At 49.6% G+C, this 16,116-nt stretch overlaps 1 protein-coding gene across 1 annotated transcript in view; it reads left to right on the forward strand.

Moving 5' to 3' along the window:
• Window positions 1–16,116, forward strand: part of ryr1b (ryanodine receptor 1b (skeletal)) — a 151,516-nt gene that overhangs the window by 23,728 nt on the left and 111,672 nt on the right. The window contains exons 2-3 of the mRNA XM_031795344.1: window positions 8,956–9,075; window positions 9,331–9,432. Coding sequence (XP_031651204.1) covers window positions 8,956–9,075; window positions 9,331–9,432 — 222 coding nt within the window. The remainder of the gene's footprint in view (window positions 1–8,955; window positions 9,076–9,330; window positions 9,433–16,116) is intronic.

A 16,116-nucleotide genomic window follows, 5' to 3' on the forward strand; every position in this document is an offset into this window, starting at 1 on the left:
CACTACCACCTCACTACCACCCCACTACCACCCCACTACCACCACCCCACTACACCCCATACCACCCCACTACCACCACCCCACTACCACCCCACCACCACCACCTCACTACCACCTCACTACCGCCTCACCACCACCTCACTACCACCCCACTGCCACCTCACTACCACCCCACTACCACCCCCACTACCTCCACCACACTACCACCTCACTACCACCCACTACCACCCCACTACCATCTCACTACCACCACACTACCACCTCACTACCACCCCACTACCACCCCACAACCACCTCACTACCACCCCACTACCACCCCACTACCACCTCACTACCACCCCACTACCACCCCACTACCACCTCACTACCACCCCACTACCACCACCCCACTACCACCTCACTACCACCCCACTACCACCTCACTACCACCCCACTACCACCACCTCACTACAACCCCACTACCACCCCACTACCACCTCACTACCACCCCACTTCCACCACCCCACTACCCACCACCTCACTACCACCTCACTACCACCTCACTACACCCCGTACCACCCCCACTACCTCCTCACTACCACCCAGCTACCACCCCCACTACCACTACCTCACTACCATCACACTACCACCACACTACCACCTCACTACCACCCCACTACCACCCACTACACCCACCTACCACCTCACTAACACCCCACTACCACCACCCACTACCACCTCACTACCACCCCACTACCACCTCACTACCACCCACTACCACCACCTACTACAACCCCACTACCACCCCCACTACCACCTCAACTACCCCCACTTCCACCACCCCACTACCACCACTACCACCACTCACTACCACCTCACTACCACCTCAACTACCACCCCCGCTACCACCCCACTACCTCCTCACTACCACCCCAGCTACCACCCCCACTACCACTACCTCACTACCATCACACTACCACCACTACCACTCACTACCACCCGACTACCACCCACTACCACCCCACTACCACCACACTACCACACCACTACCACCTCACCACCACCCCACTACCACCCCACTACCACCCCACTACCACCACACTACCACACACTACCACCTCACCACCACCCCACTACCACCCCACTACCACCTCACCACCACCCCACTACCACCCCACTACCACCCCACTACCACCTCACCACCACCCCACTACCACCCCACTACCACCACACTACCACCTCACTACAACCCCACTACCACCCCACTACCACCACCCCACTACCACCTCACTACCACCCCACTACCACCCCACTACCACCCCACTACCACCCACTACCACTCACCACCACCCCACTACCACCCAACTACCACACACTACCACCTCACTACAACCCCATACCACCCACTACCACCACCCCACTACAACCCCACTACCACCCCCACTACCACCTCACTACCACCCCACTACCACCCCCACTGCCACCACCTCACTACCACCCCACTACCACCTCACTACACCCACTACCACACTCACTACAACCCCACTACCACCCCACTACCACCTCACTACCACCCCACTACCACCACCTCACTACAACCCCACTACACCCCACTACCACCTCACCACCACCCCACTACCACCCCACTACCACCCCACTACCACCTCACTACCACCACACTACCACACCACTACCACCCCCACTACCAACTCACTACCACCCCACTACCACCACCCACTACCACCTCACTACCACCCCCTACCACCCCCCACTACACTCACTACACCCCACTACCACCACCTCAACTACAACCCACTACCACCCATACCCACCTCACCACCCCACCCCCCACTACCACCACCCACTACCAACCCCACTACCACCTCACTACCACCACACTACCACCCCACTACCACCCCCACTACCACCTCACTACCACCCCCACTACCACCACCCCACTACCACCTCACTACCACCCCACTACCACCTCACTACCACTCCACTACCACCACCTCACTACAACCCCACTACCACCCCACTACCACCTCACTACCACCCCCACTACCACCACCTCACTACAACCCCACTACCACCTCACTACCACCCCCACTACCACCACCTCACTACAAACCCCCCATACCACCCCACTACCACCTCACTACCACCCCACTACCACCCCCCACTGCCACCCCACCCACCTACACCCCCACCCCACTACCACCCCCCACTACCACCCCATACCACCCCCACTGCCACCACCTCACTACCACCCCACTACCACCACCACCTCAACTACAACCCCACTACCACCCCACACCACCTCACTACCACCACCCCACTACCACCCCCACTACCACCCCACTACCACCACCTCACCACACCTCACTCCCCACCTCACTACACCCCACTACCACCCCCACTACCACCACCACACTACCACCTCACTACACCACCCCCCACTACCACCACACTACCACCTCACTACCACCCACTACCACCACCTCACTACCACCTCACTACCACCCCACTCCCCCCCCGGCCCACTACCACCCCCACTACCACCACCCCCACTACCACCCCTACACCACCCCACTACCACCCACCACCACCACCTCACTACCACCTCACTACCCGCCTCACCACCACCTCACTACCACCCCACTGCCACCTCACTACCACCCCACTACACCCCACTACACCCCCACTACCTCCACCACACTACCACCTCACTACCACCCACTACCACCCCACTACCATCTCACTACCACCACACTACCACCTCACTACCACCCCACTACCACCCCCAACCACCTCACTACCACCCCACTACCACCCCACTACACCTCACTACCACCCCACTACCACCCCACTACCACCTCACTACCACCCACTACCACCACCCCACTACCACCTCACTACCACCCCACTACCACCTCACTACCACCCCACTACCACCCACCTCACTACAACCCCACTACCACCCCCACTACCACCTCACTACCACCCCACTACCACCACCTCACTACAACCCCACTACCACCCCCTCACTACAACCCCACTACCACCCCACTACCACCTCACTAACACCCCACTACCACCACCCCACTACCACCCCACTACCCACCTCACTACCACCCACTACCACCTCACTACCACCCCACTAACACCTCACTACCACCCCACTACCACCCCACTACCACCCCACTACCACCACACTACCACACCACTACCACCTCACCACCACCCCACTACCACCCCACTACCACCCCACTACCACCTCACCACCACCCCACTACCACCCCACTACCACCCCACTACCACCTCACACCACCCCACTACCACCCCACTACCACCACACTACCACCTCACTACCACCCCACTACCCCCCACTACCCACCACCCCCCTACACCTCACTACCACCCCACTACCACCCCACTACCACCCCACTACCACCTCACCACCACCCCACTACCACCCCCACTACCACCCCCACTACCACCTCACTACCACCACACTACCACCCCACTACCACCCCATACCACCTCACCTACCACCCACATAACCAACCACCCCACTACCACCTCACTACCACCCCCACTACCACCTCACTACCACCCCACTACCACCACCCTCACTACAACCCCACTACCACCCCACTACCACCTCACTACCACCCCCACTACCACCACCTCACTACAACCCCACTACCACCCCACTAACACCTCACTACCACCCCACTACCACCCCCACTGCCACCACCTCACTACCACCCCACTACCCACCACACTACCACCCCCACTTACCACCCCACTACCACCTCACTACCACCCCACTACCACCCCACTACCACCCCACTACCACCACCCCACTACCACCCCACTACCACCCCACTACCACCACCCCACTACCACACCTCACTCACCACCCTCACCCCCACCTCACCACCACCTCACTACCACCCCAATGCACCTCACTACATCACCCACTACCACCCACCCCACTACCACCCCCACTACCACCTCCACTACCACCACCCACTACCACACCCACTACCAACCCCACCTCACCACCACCACCTCACTACCACCTCTACCCTCACTACCACCCCACTACCACCCCCACTCCCACCACCACACTACCACCTCACTACAATCCCACTACCACCCCACTACTACCACCCCACTACCACCCACTACCACCTCACTACCACCTCACTACCACCCACTACCACCTCACTACCACCCCACTACCACCCCACTACTACCACCTCACTACCACCCACTACCACCTCACTACCACCCCACTACCACCCCACTACCACCTCACTACCACCCTACTACCACCTCACTACCCACCCCACTACCACCCCACTACCACCTCACTACCACTCCACTACCACCTCACCACCACCCCACTACCACCACCCCACTACCACCTCACTACCACCCCACTACCACCCACTACCACCATCCCACTACCACCCCACTCACATAGACACACAACATGGGAGATCTACTTCTGGCCCAGTTCAGCCTCTGTTTTTACACAGTCATTGTCTTTTGTCCCAGACAAAATGTTCAGCTAGAATTAGTAGGAGGAGCATTCTGTCTCCACTTTAAAAAGGCCTGTTTTGCTTCTCTGCGATCCAGTCGGTCTCTGTTCTAATTGATACACAATTAGTTATGAGTTAGACCAGCAGACTAGCAGAGGTATAGCATAACGGATGTTGTGCTGGAGGAGAGGAGGATGGTTGATGTTGTACTGTACTCCTGGAGGAAAGGTGGAAGGTTGATGTTGTACTGTACTCCTGGGGAGAGGTGGAAGGCTGATGTTGTCCTGGAGGAGAGGTGGAAGGTTGATGTTGTCCTGGAGGAAAGGTGGAAGGTTGATGTTGTCCTGGAGGAGAGGTGGAAGGTTGATGTTGTCCTGGAGGAAAGGTGGAAGGTTGATGTTGTACTGGAGGAGAGGAGGAAGGTTGATGTTGTACTGTACTCCTGGAGGAGAGGTGGAAGGTTGATGTTGTCCTGGAGGAGTGGTGGAAGGTTGATGTTGTAGTGTACTCCTGAAGGAGAGGTGGAAATTTGATGTTGTACTGTACTCCTGGGGGAGAGGTGGAAGGTTGATGTTGTCCTGGAGGAGATATGGAAGGTTGATGTTGTACTGGAGGAGAGGAGGAAGGTTGATGTTGTACTGTACTCCTGGAGGAGAGGTGGAAGGTTGATGTTGTCCTGGAGGAAAGGTGGAAGGTTGATGTTGTCCTGGAGAAGAGGTGGAAGGTTGATGTTGTACTGGAGGAGAGGAGGAATGTTGATGTTTTACTGTACTCCTGAAGGAGAGGTGGAAGGTTGATGTTGTACTGTACTCCTGGGGGAGAGGTGGAAGGTTGATGTTGTCCTGGAGGAGAGGTGGAAGGTTGATGTTGTACTTGAGGAGAGGAGGAAGGTTGATGTTGTACTGGAGAAGAGGAGGAAGGTTGATGTTGTACTGTACTCCTGGAGGAGAGGTGGAAGGTTGATGTTGTCTTGGGGGAGAGGTGGAAGGTTGATGTTGTCCTGGAGGAGAGGTGGAAGGTTGATGTTGTCCTGGAGGAGAGGAGGAAGGTTGATGTTGTACTGGAGGAGAGGAGGAAGGTTGATGCTGTACTGTACTCCTGGAGGAGAGGTGGAAGGTTGATGTTGTACTGGAGGAGAGGAGGAAGGTTGATGAAGTACTGGAGGAGAGTAGGAAGGTTGATGTTGTACTGTACTCCTGGAGGAGAGGTGGAAGGTTGATGTTGTGCTATCGTCCTGGAGGAGAGGTGGAAGGTTGATGTTGTCCTGGAGGAGAGGAGGAAGGTTGATGTTGTCCTGGAGGAAAGGAAGAAGGTTGATGGTGTACTGGAGGAGAGGAAGAAGGTTGATGTTCTCCTGGAGGAGAGGTTGAAGGTTGATGTTGTACTGTAGTCCTGGAGGAGAGGAGGAAGGTTGATGTTGTACTATAGTCCTGGAGGAGAGGAGGAAGGTTGATGTTGTCCTGGAGGAGAGGAGGAAGGTTGATGTTGTCCTGGAGGAGCGGAGGAAGTTTGATGTTGTCCTGGAGGAGAGGGGGAAGGTTGATGTTGTCCTGGAGGAGAGGAGGAAGGTTGATGTTGTCCTGGAGGAGCGGAGGAAGTTTGATGTTGTCCTGGAGGAGAGGGGGAAGGTTGATGTTGTCCTGGAGGAAAGGAAGAAGGTTGATGGTGTACTGGAGGAGAGGAAGAAGGTTGATGGTGTACTGGAGGAGAGGAAGAAGGTTGATGTTCTCCTGGAGGAGAGGTTGAAGGTTGATGTTGTACTGTAGTCCTGGAGGAGAGGAGGAAGGTTGATGTTGTACTATAGTCCTGGAGGAGAGGAGGAAGGTTGATGTTGTACTGTACTCCTGGAGGAGAGGAGGAAGGTTGATGTTGTACTGTACTCCTGGAGGAGAGGAGGAAGGTTGATGTTGTATTGGAGGAGAGGAGGAAGGTTGATGTTAAACTGTAGTCCTGGTTTCTCTACTTTCTTCAGAGCTGGAGGTGAGAGGACAGGACAGAGGAGACGTATCTAGGCTAAAGAAAGATAGATGAGAGCCTAATAGGGGAAGAGGGGATAGCGTGTTGTGATGTGGAGCCAGAGGAACAGCAGAGAGGCTTCTGGGTAGAGAGGAGAGGAGAGGAGGTAGTGTGTTGTGCTGTGGAGCCAGAGGAACAGCAGAGAGGCTTCTGGGTAGAGAGGAGATGAGGAGGAGGAGGAGGAGGAGGAGGAGGAGGAGGAGGAAGAGGAGGAGGAGCGGAGGAGGAGGGGAAGGAGCAGAAGAGGAGAGGGCATTATGACGAGGTCACAGATCCGCATCACGTATTGGCCTATTATATCATACTACAGCTATAGCACAGAATGCTGGTAGAGTAATGACTCTCTCTCTCCCTCCCTCTCTCTCTCTCTCTCTCTCTCTCTATGACCTCCTCCTTCCTACTATCCGGACATCAAAGTCCCTGTAATTCATCACCTGTCCAAAACACTAGGTCATCGCCTGTCACTACACAGAAACGTTAACAGGGCAGAACAAGAGAATGAAGGATAGAGAGAGAGAATGATTGATGGAGAGATAATGAAGGTCTGTTAGCATTGTGACTGTTAGGATTCTGGCTGCAGAGTGTGTGTGTGGTATTTATTAGCTCCAGCCCATTGTGAGGGGCTGTTAGCAGACCTGTCACCACACCAGGAGACCAGGTGACAAGTAGAGTACCGTAGGTGACAAAGATCTTAGTCTCTCCTAACAGCTGTCTGTCAAAGAGCTCTATGACTGGTAACAGTCTACTGGTACAAAGAGCTCTATGACTGGTAATAGAGTCTACTGGTACAAAGAGCTCTATGACTGTTACAAAGGGCTCTATGACTGGTAACAGAGTCTACTGGTAACAGAGTCTACTGGTACAAAGAGCTCTATGATTGGTAACAGAGTCTACTGGTAACAGAGTCTACTGGTACAAAGAGCTCTATGACTGGTAACAGAGTCTACTGGTAACAGAGTCTACTGGTACAAAGAGCTCTATGACTGGTAACAGAGTCTACTGGTACAAAGGGCTCTATGACTGGTAACAGAGTCTACTGGTACAAAGAGCTCTATGACTGGTAACAGAGTCTACTGGTAACAGAGTCTACTGGTAACAGAGTCTACTGGTAACAGAGTCTACTGGTACAAAGAGCTCTATGATTGGTAACAGAGTCTACTGGTACAAAGAGCTCTATGACTGGTAATAGAGTCTACTGGTACAAAGAGCTCTATGACTGGTAATAGAGTCTACTGGTACAAAGGGCTCTATGACTGGTAACAGAGTCTACTGGTGTGTCTGCTGGTACAAAGAGCTCTATGACTGGTAACAGAGTCTACTGGTACAAAGAGCTCTATGAATGGTAACAGAGTCTAATGGTGTGTCTGCTGAATTTCAGTATATATCCAGACTGTGTGTCTCTCTCTGTGTTTCTAGGATGACCAGGTAGTGCTGCAGTGCAATGGGTTAGGGCTAGGGTTAGGGTCAGGGCAAAGGTCAGGGTCAGGGTCAGAGCTAGGGTTAGGAGCTAGGATCAGGGTTAGGGTAAATATACTGTATTTCCGAACTATGTCTCTCTCTCTACAGGATGACCAGGTGGTGCTACAGTGCAATGGGTTAGGGCTAGGGTTAGGGTCAGGGCAAAGGTCAGGGTCAGGGTCAGAGCTAGGGTTAGGAGCTAGGATCAGGGTTAGGGTAAATATACTGTATTTCCGAACTATGTCTCTCTCTCTACAGGATGACCAGGTGGTGCTACAGTGCAATGGGTTAGGGCTAGGGTTAGGGTCAGGGCAAAGGTCAGGGTCAGAGCTAGGGTTAGGAGCTAGGATCAGGGTTAGGGTAAATATACTGTATTTCCGAACTATGTCTCTCTCTCTACAGGATGACCAGGTGGTGCTACAGTGCAATGGGTTAGGGCTAGGGTTAGGGTCAGGGCAAAGGTCAGGGTCAGAGCTAGGGTTAGGAGCTAGGATCAGGGTTAGGGTAAATATACTGTATTTCCGAACTATGTCTCTCTCTCTACAGGATGACCAGGTGGTGCTACAGTGCAATGGGTTAGGGTTAGGGTCAGGGCAAAGGTCAGGGTCAGAGCTAGGGTTAGGAGCTAGGATCAGGGTTAGGGTAAATATACTGTATTTCCGAACTATGTCTCTCTCTCTACAGGATGACCAGGTGGTGCTACAGTGCACTGGGTTAGAGCTAGGGTTAGGGCAAAGGTCAGGGTCAGAGCTAGGGTTAGGGTCAGGGCAAAGGTCAGGGTCAGGGTTAGGGTTAGGGTAAATATACTGTATATCCGAACTATGTCTCTCTCTCTCTACAGGATGACCAGGTGGTGCTACAGTGCACTGGGTTAGGGTGAGGGCAAAGGTCAGGGTCAGAGCTAGGATCAGAGCCAGGGTAAATATACTATTTCTCTCTCTCTCTACAGGATGACCAGGTGGTGCTACAGTGCACTGCTTCTGTCCTGAAGGAGCAGATCAAACTGTGTCTGGCCTGTGAGGGCTTCGGGAATCGACTATGTTACCTGGAGACCACGTCCAACGCTCAGGTACGGAAACGCACGACTCAAAATACCATCTCACATGCCTCGCGCAACGGAGAGAACATAACGAGACTGACATGTAAAAATCAATTGTATTTCCAAAATCTTTAACCACTTACAGTACTTAGGAGTCAAATTAAGATACCAACGTTTTTGATGTTGTAGAAGAGTATGTAAATATACAAATACAAAATATACAAATGTTTAGAACAAGTTATGTTAAAAGTGTCTGTTCAAACTTCTGACCTCTGACCCTTCCAGAACTGTCCACCAGATCTGGCCATCTGTGCCTTCGTCCTGGAACAGTCCCTGTCTGTACGTGCGCTGCAGGAGATGCTGGCTAACACCGTGGACATGAGTGAGGTAGGGGTCCCATACGGAGGGAGGGAGGGAGGGAGGGAGGGAGGGAGGGAGGGAGGGAGGGAGGGAGGGAGGGAGGGAGGGAGGGAGGGAGGGAGGGAGGGAGGGAGGGAGGGAGAGAGAGAGAGGTGTGGAGGGACACTGGAGATTAGATGCTGAGAGACTGTTGTTTCTTACTTTGTTGGGAGACATGATACCTTATTCTCCTGTTTGATCTTCCCCACCTGTTTCCCTCTCCATAATGTCACCACCACCCACAGAGCTTCCACCCACCGAGCTTCCACCCACAGAGCTTCCACCCACAGAGCTTCCACCCACAGAACAGTACAGCCTCCACCCACAGAACAGTACAGCCTCCACCCACAGAACAGTACTATCTCCATGTATTTCGGTATTTTCTATCATTACCATATAATTCACTCAACCACACATCACGACGCCACTTTCCTTTCTACTGTCTTTGAGAAGGCCACGGTCAACACAGAAACACTTTTACATTGAAGTATCATACACTCAGAAAACAAGGTTTCAGCAGGGTTATTCGGCTGTCTCCATAGGGGAACCCTTTCTGGTTTTTGGTTCCAAGTAGGACTCTTGGATCCATGTAGAACCCTTTTTGGTTCCAAGTGGAACCCTTTTTGGTTCCAAGTATAACCCTTTTTGGTTCCAAGTGGAACCCTTTTTGGTTCCAAGTAGAACCCTTTTTGGTTCCAAGTAGAACTCTTTTTGGTTCCAAGTAGAACCCTTTTTGGTTCCAAGTATAACTATTTTTGGTTTAATGTAGAACCCTTTTCGGTTTAATGTACAACCCTTTTTGGTTTAATGTAGAACCCTTTTTGGTTCCAAGTAGAACTATTTTTGGTTCCATGTAGAACCCGTTTTGGTTCCAAGTCTCTTTTTTGGATCCATGTAGAACCATTTTTGTTCCAAGTGGAACCCTTTTTGGTTCCAAGTATAACTCTTTTTGGTTCCATGTAGCACCATTTTTGGTTCCATGTAGCACCATTTTTGGTTCCAAGTGGAACCCTTTTTGGTTCCAAGTGGGACCCTTTTTGGTTCCATGTAGAACTCTTTTTGGTTCCAAGTAGATCCCTTTTTGCGTCCAAGTATATCTCTTTTTAGTTCCATGTAGAAACCTTTTTGGTTCTAAGTGGAACCCTTTTTGGTTCCATGTAGAACCCTTTTTGGTTCCATAAAGAACCCTTTTTGGTTCCAAGTAGGACTTTTTTGGGTTCCATGTATAACCTTTTCCACGGAGCGTTATACATGAAACCCAAAAGAGTCCTACTTGGAACCAAAAAGGGTTCTACATGGAACTAAAAAGAGATATACTTGGAAGCAAAAAGGGTTCTACTTGGAACCAAAAAGGGTTCTACTTGGAACCAAAAAGAGTTCTTAAAAGGGTTATCTTATGGGAACAGGCCAGAACCCTTTAAGCACCTTATTTTGTAAGAGTGTAGAGTATGCATGCCAAACAAAAGTCCCACCCACACCAGGAGCAGAACCAGGACACGGTAGAACCATTTAAATATAAATACCTGTTGTAGTTACTGCTGTGTTTTGTGTCTTACTCCCTCCCTCCCTCCCTCCCTCCCTCCCTCCCTCCCTCCCTCCCTCCCTCCCTGCCAACCACAGGCAGTGGATTTGGACAAATGGGTACGTCTCTGCCCTACAGTCATTGTTCTCTGAACATACGTGTCTCATTTCCTGTTACATGACACATAAACCACAACCCCCCACTCCTCTCCTCCCCTCACCTCCTCTCCCTACCTCCTGAGAGTATATTCTCAGCCCACAGGTTGTCCTAGTGAATTCATGAAATAGTGCTGTAAAAAGTTACCATTCACATCCCAGTCCTTTCTCCAGCCCCTCCCAACCTGTCCCGTACCCCTCCCAACCCATCCCGTACCCCTCTAAAACAGTGTTGTCAGTACACCTGCTGGTTCTCTCTGTTTTGATGCATGGTGAGGAAAGCCCCCTGACCATAAGGCATGGTGAGGAAAGCCCCCTGACCAGGAAAGCCTCCTGACCATAAGGCATGGTGAGGAAAGCCCCCTGACCATAAGACATGGTGAGGAAAGCCCCCTGGCCAAAAAGCATGTTGAGGAAAGCCCCCTTGCCATAGGATATGGTGAGGGAAGCCCCCTGGCCATAAGGCACAGTGAGGAAAGCCCCATTGCCATAGGGCAAAGTGAGGGAAGCCCCCTGGCCATAAGGCATGGTGAGGAAAGCCCCATTGCCATAGGGCATGGTGAGGAAAGCCACCTTGCCATAGGGCATGGTGAGGAAAGCCCCCTGGCCATAAGGCTTGATTATGAAAGCCTCTAGGTTCCATTTCATGAAGCACTATTATAACTTCCTTCCACTCCTATCATAGAGAGAGTCCTGCACACACACACATTACAGACCCCAGTAATGAAGTGTCCTTTAGAGACCTCTGTAATGAAGTGTCCTTTAGAGACCAATGTAATGAAGTGTCCTTTAGAGACCAATGTAATGAAGTGTCCTTTAGAGACCTCTGTAATGAAGTGTCCTTTAGAGACCTCTGTAATGAAGTGTCCTTTAGAGACCTGTAATGAAGTGTCCTTTAGAGACCTGTAATGAAGTGTCCTTTAGAGACCTGTAATGAAGTGTCCTTTAGAGACCTGTACTGAAGTGTCCTTTAGAGACACCAGTAATGAAGTGTCCTTTAGAGACCTCTGTAATGAAGTGTCCTTTAGAGACCTATAATGAAGTGTCCTTTAGAGACCTCTGTAATGAAGTGTCCTTTAGAGACCTGTAATGAAGTGTCCTTTAGAGACCTGTAATGAAGTGTCATTTAGAGACTCCAGTAATGAAGTGTCCTTTAGAGACCTCTGTAATGAACAGTCCTTTAAGAGACCTGTAATGAAGTGTCCTTTAGAGACCTGTAATGAAGTGTCCTTTAGAGACACCAGTAATGAAGTGTCCTTTAGAGACCTGTAATGAAGTGTCCTTTAGAGACACCTGTAATGAAGTGTCCTTTAGAGACCTGTAATGAAGTGTCCTTTAGAGACCTGTAATGAAGTGTCCTTCAGAGACCCCTGTAATGAAGTGTCCTTTAGAGACCTGTGATGAAGTGTCCTTTAGAGACCTGTAATGAAGTGTCCTTTAGAGACCTGTAATGAAGTGTCCTTTAGAGACCTGTACTGAAGTGTCCTTTAGAGACACCAGTAATGAAGTGTCCTTTAGAGACCTCTGTAATGAAGTGTCCTTTAGAGACCTATAATGAAGTGTCCTTTAGAGACCTCTGTAATGAAGTGTCCTTTAGAGACCTGTAATGAAGTGTCCTTTAGAGACCTGTAATGAAGTGTCATTTAGAGACTCCAGTAATGAAGTGTCCTTTAGAGACCTCTGTAATGAACAGTCCTTTAAGAGACCTGTAATGAAGTGTCCTTTAGAGACCTGTAATGAAGTGTCCTTTAGAGACCTGTAATGAAGTGTCCTTTAGAGACACCAGTAATGAAGTGTCCTTTAGAGACCTGTAATGAAGTGTCCTTTAGAGACACCAGTAATGAAGTGTCCTTTAGAGACCTGTAATGAAGTGTCCTTTAGAGACCCCTGTAATGAAGTGTCCTATAGAGACCCCTGTAATGAAGTGTCCTTTAGATACCTGTATTGAAGTGTCCTTTAGAGACCTCTCTAATGAAGTCTCCTTTAGAGACCCCTGTAATGAAGTGTCCTTTAGAGACCTGTAATGAAGTGTCCTTTACAGACTCCTGTATTGAAATGTCCTATAGAGACCCCTGTAATGAAGTGTCCAATAGAGACCCCTGTAATGAAGTGTCCTATAGAGACCCCTATAATTAATTTTCCTTTAGAGACTTCTGTAATGAAGTGTCCTTTAGAGACCTGTAATGAAGAGTCCTTTAGAGACCCTTGTAATGAAGTGTCCTTTAGAGACCTCTGTAATGAAGTATCGTTTAGAGACACCAGTAATGAAGTGTCCTTTAGAGACACCAGTAATGAAGTGTCCTTTAGAGACCTATAATGAAGTGTCCTTCAGAGACACCAGTAATGAAGTGTCCTAATGAGACCCCTGTAATGAAGTGGGGGTCTCTTTAGGACAGAGACCTCTGTAATGAAGTGTCCTTTAGAGACGTGTAATGAAGTGTCCTTTAGAGACCCCTATAATGAATTTTCCTTTAGAGACTTCTGTAATGAATTGTCCTTTAGAGACGTGTAATGAAGTGTCATTTAGAGACCGCTGTAATGAATTGTCCTTTAGAGACGTGTAATGAAGTGTCCTTTAGAGACCCATATAATGAATTTTCCTTTAGAGACTTCTGTAATGAATTGTCCTTTAGAGACGTGTAATGAAGTGTCCTTTAGAGACCGCTGTAATGAATTGTCCTTTAGAGACGTGTAATGAAGTGTCCTTTAGAGACCCCTATAATGAATTTTCCTTTAGAGACTTCTGTAATGAAGTGTCCTTTAGAGACCTCTTAAATGAAGTGTCCTTTAGAGACACCAGTAATGAAGTGTCCTAAAGAGACCCCTGTAATGAAGTGTCCTAAAGAGACCTCTGTAATGAAGTGTCCTTTAGAGACCCCTGTAATGAAGTGTCCTTTAGAGACACCTGTAATGAAGTGTCCTTTAGAGACACCAGTCATGAAGTGTCCTGTGTTTGTGAAGTGAACTGTGTTAGTTAGCTAGTTGTAGCTGAAGCCTGACTTTTCCAGACAGAGCCGTGTTAGTTAGTTAGCTAGTTGTAGCTGAAGCCTTTAAGACAGAACAGTATTAGTTAGTTAGCTAGTTGTAGCTGAAGCCTTTCCAGACAGAGCCGTGTTAGTTAGTTAGCTAGTTGTAGCTGAAGCCTTTCCAGACAGAACTGTATTAGTTAGTTAGCTAGTTGTAGCTGAAGCCTTTCCAGACAGAGCCGTGTTAGTTAGCTAGCTAGTTGTAGCTGAAGCCTTTCCAGACAGAACAGTATTAGTTAGTTAGCTAGTTAAGCCTGGCCTTTCCAGACAGAATCGTGTTAGTTAGTTAGCTAGTTGTAGCTGAAGCCTTTCCAAACAGAATCGTGTTAGTTAGTTAGCTAGTTGTAGCTGAAGCCTTTCCAGACAGAGCCGTGTTAGTTAGTTAGCTAGTTGTAGCTGAAGCCTTTCCAGACAGAACTGTATTAGTTAGTTAGCTAGTTGTAGCTGAAGCCTTTCCAGACAGAACAGTATTAGTTAGTTAGCTAGTTGTAGCTGAAGCCTGGGCCTTCCAGACAGAATCGTGTTAGTTAGTTAGCTAGTTGTAGCTGAAGCCTTTCCAGACAGAGCCGTGTTAGTTAGCTAGCTAGTTGTAGCTGAAGCCTTTCCAGACAGAATCGTGTTAGTTAGTTAGCTAGTTGTAGCTGAAGCCTTTCCACACAGAACCATGTTAGTTAGCTAGTTGTAGCTGAAGCCTGGCCTTTCCAGACAGAACCGTGCTAGTTAGTTAGCTAGTTGTAGCTGAAGCCTTTCCAGACAGAACTGTATTAGTTAGTTAGCTAGTTGTAGCTGAAGCCTTTCCAGACAGAGCCGTGTTAGTTAGTTAGCTAGTTGTAGCTGAAGCCTTTCCAGACAGAGCCGTGTTAGTTAGTTAGCTAGTTGTAGCTGAAGCCTTTCCAGACAGAACTGTATTAGTTAGTTAGCTAGTTGTAGCTGAAGCCTTTCCAGACAGAACTGTATTAGTTAGTTAGCTAGTTGTAGCTGAAGCCTTTCCAGACAGAACTGTATTAGTTAGTTAGCTAGTTGTAGCTGAAGCCTTTCCAGACAGAACTGTATTAGTTAGTTAGCTAGTTGTAGCTGAAGCCTTTCCAGACAGAGCCGTGTTAGTTAGTTAGCTAGTTGTAGCTGAAGCCTTTCCCGACAGAACTGTATTAGTTAGTTAGCTAGTTGTAGCTGAAGCCTTTCCAGACAGAGCCGTGTTAGTTAGCTAGCTAGTTGTAGCTGAAGCCTTTCCAGACAGAATCGTGTTAGTTAGTTAGCTAGTTGTAGCTGAAGCCTTTCCACACAGAACCATGTTAGTTAGCTAGTTGTAGCTGAAGCCTGGCCTTTCCAGACAGAACCGTGTTAGTTAGTTAGCTAGTTGTAGCTGAAGCCTTTCCAGACAGAACTGTATTAGTTAGTTAGCTAGTTGTAGCTGAAGCCTTTCCAGACAGAGCCGTGTTAGTTAGTTAGCTAGTTGTAGCTGAAGCCTTTCCAGACAGAACTGTATTAGTTAGTTAGCTAGTTGTAGCTGAAGCCTTTCCAGACAGAGCCGTGTTAGTTAGCTAGTTAGTTGTAGCTGAAGCCTTTCCAGACAGAACAATATTAGTTAGTTAGCTAGTTGTAGCTGAAGCCTTTCCAGACAGAACAGTATTAGTTAGTTAGCTAGTTGTAGCTGAAGCCTGGCCTTTCCAGACATAACCGTGTTAGTTAGTTAGCTAGTTGTAGCTGAAGCCTTTCCAGACATAACCATGTTAGTTAGCTAGTTGTAGCTGAAGCCTTTCCAGGCATAACCGTTTTAGTTAGTTAGCTAGTTGTAGCTGAAGCCTTTCCAGACATAACCATGTTAGTTAGCTAGTTGTAGCTGAAGCCTTTCCAGACAGAAAACCGTGTTAGTTAGTTAACTAGTTGTAGCTGAAGCCTTTCCAAACAGAACCTTGTTAGTTAGATTGTTGTAGCTGAAGCCGGACTTTTCCAAACAGAACTGTGTTAG

Source organism: Oncorhynchus kisutch, linkage group LG18 (genome assembly GCF_002021735.2).
Source record: "Oncorhynchus kisutch isolate 150728-3 linkage group LG18, Okis_V2, whole genome shotgun sequence".
Classification (NCBI taxonomy): Eukaryota; Metazoa; Chordata; class Actinopteri; order Salmoniformes; family Salmonidae; genus Oncorhynchus; species Oncorhynchus kisutch.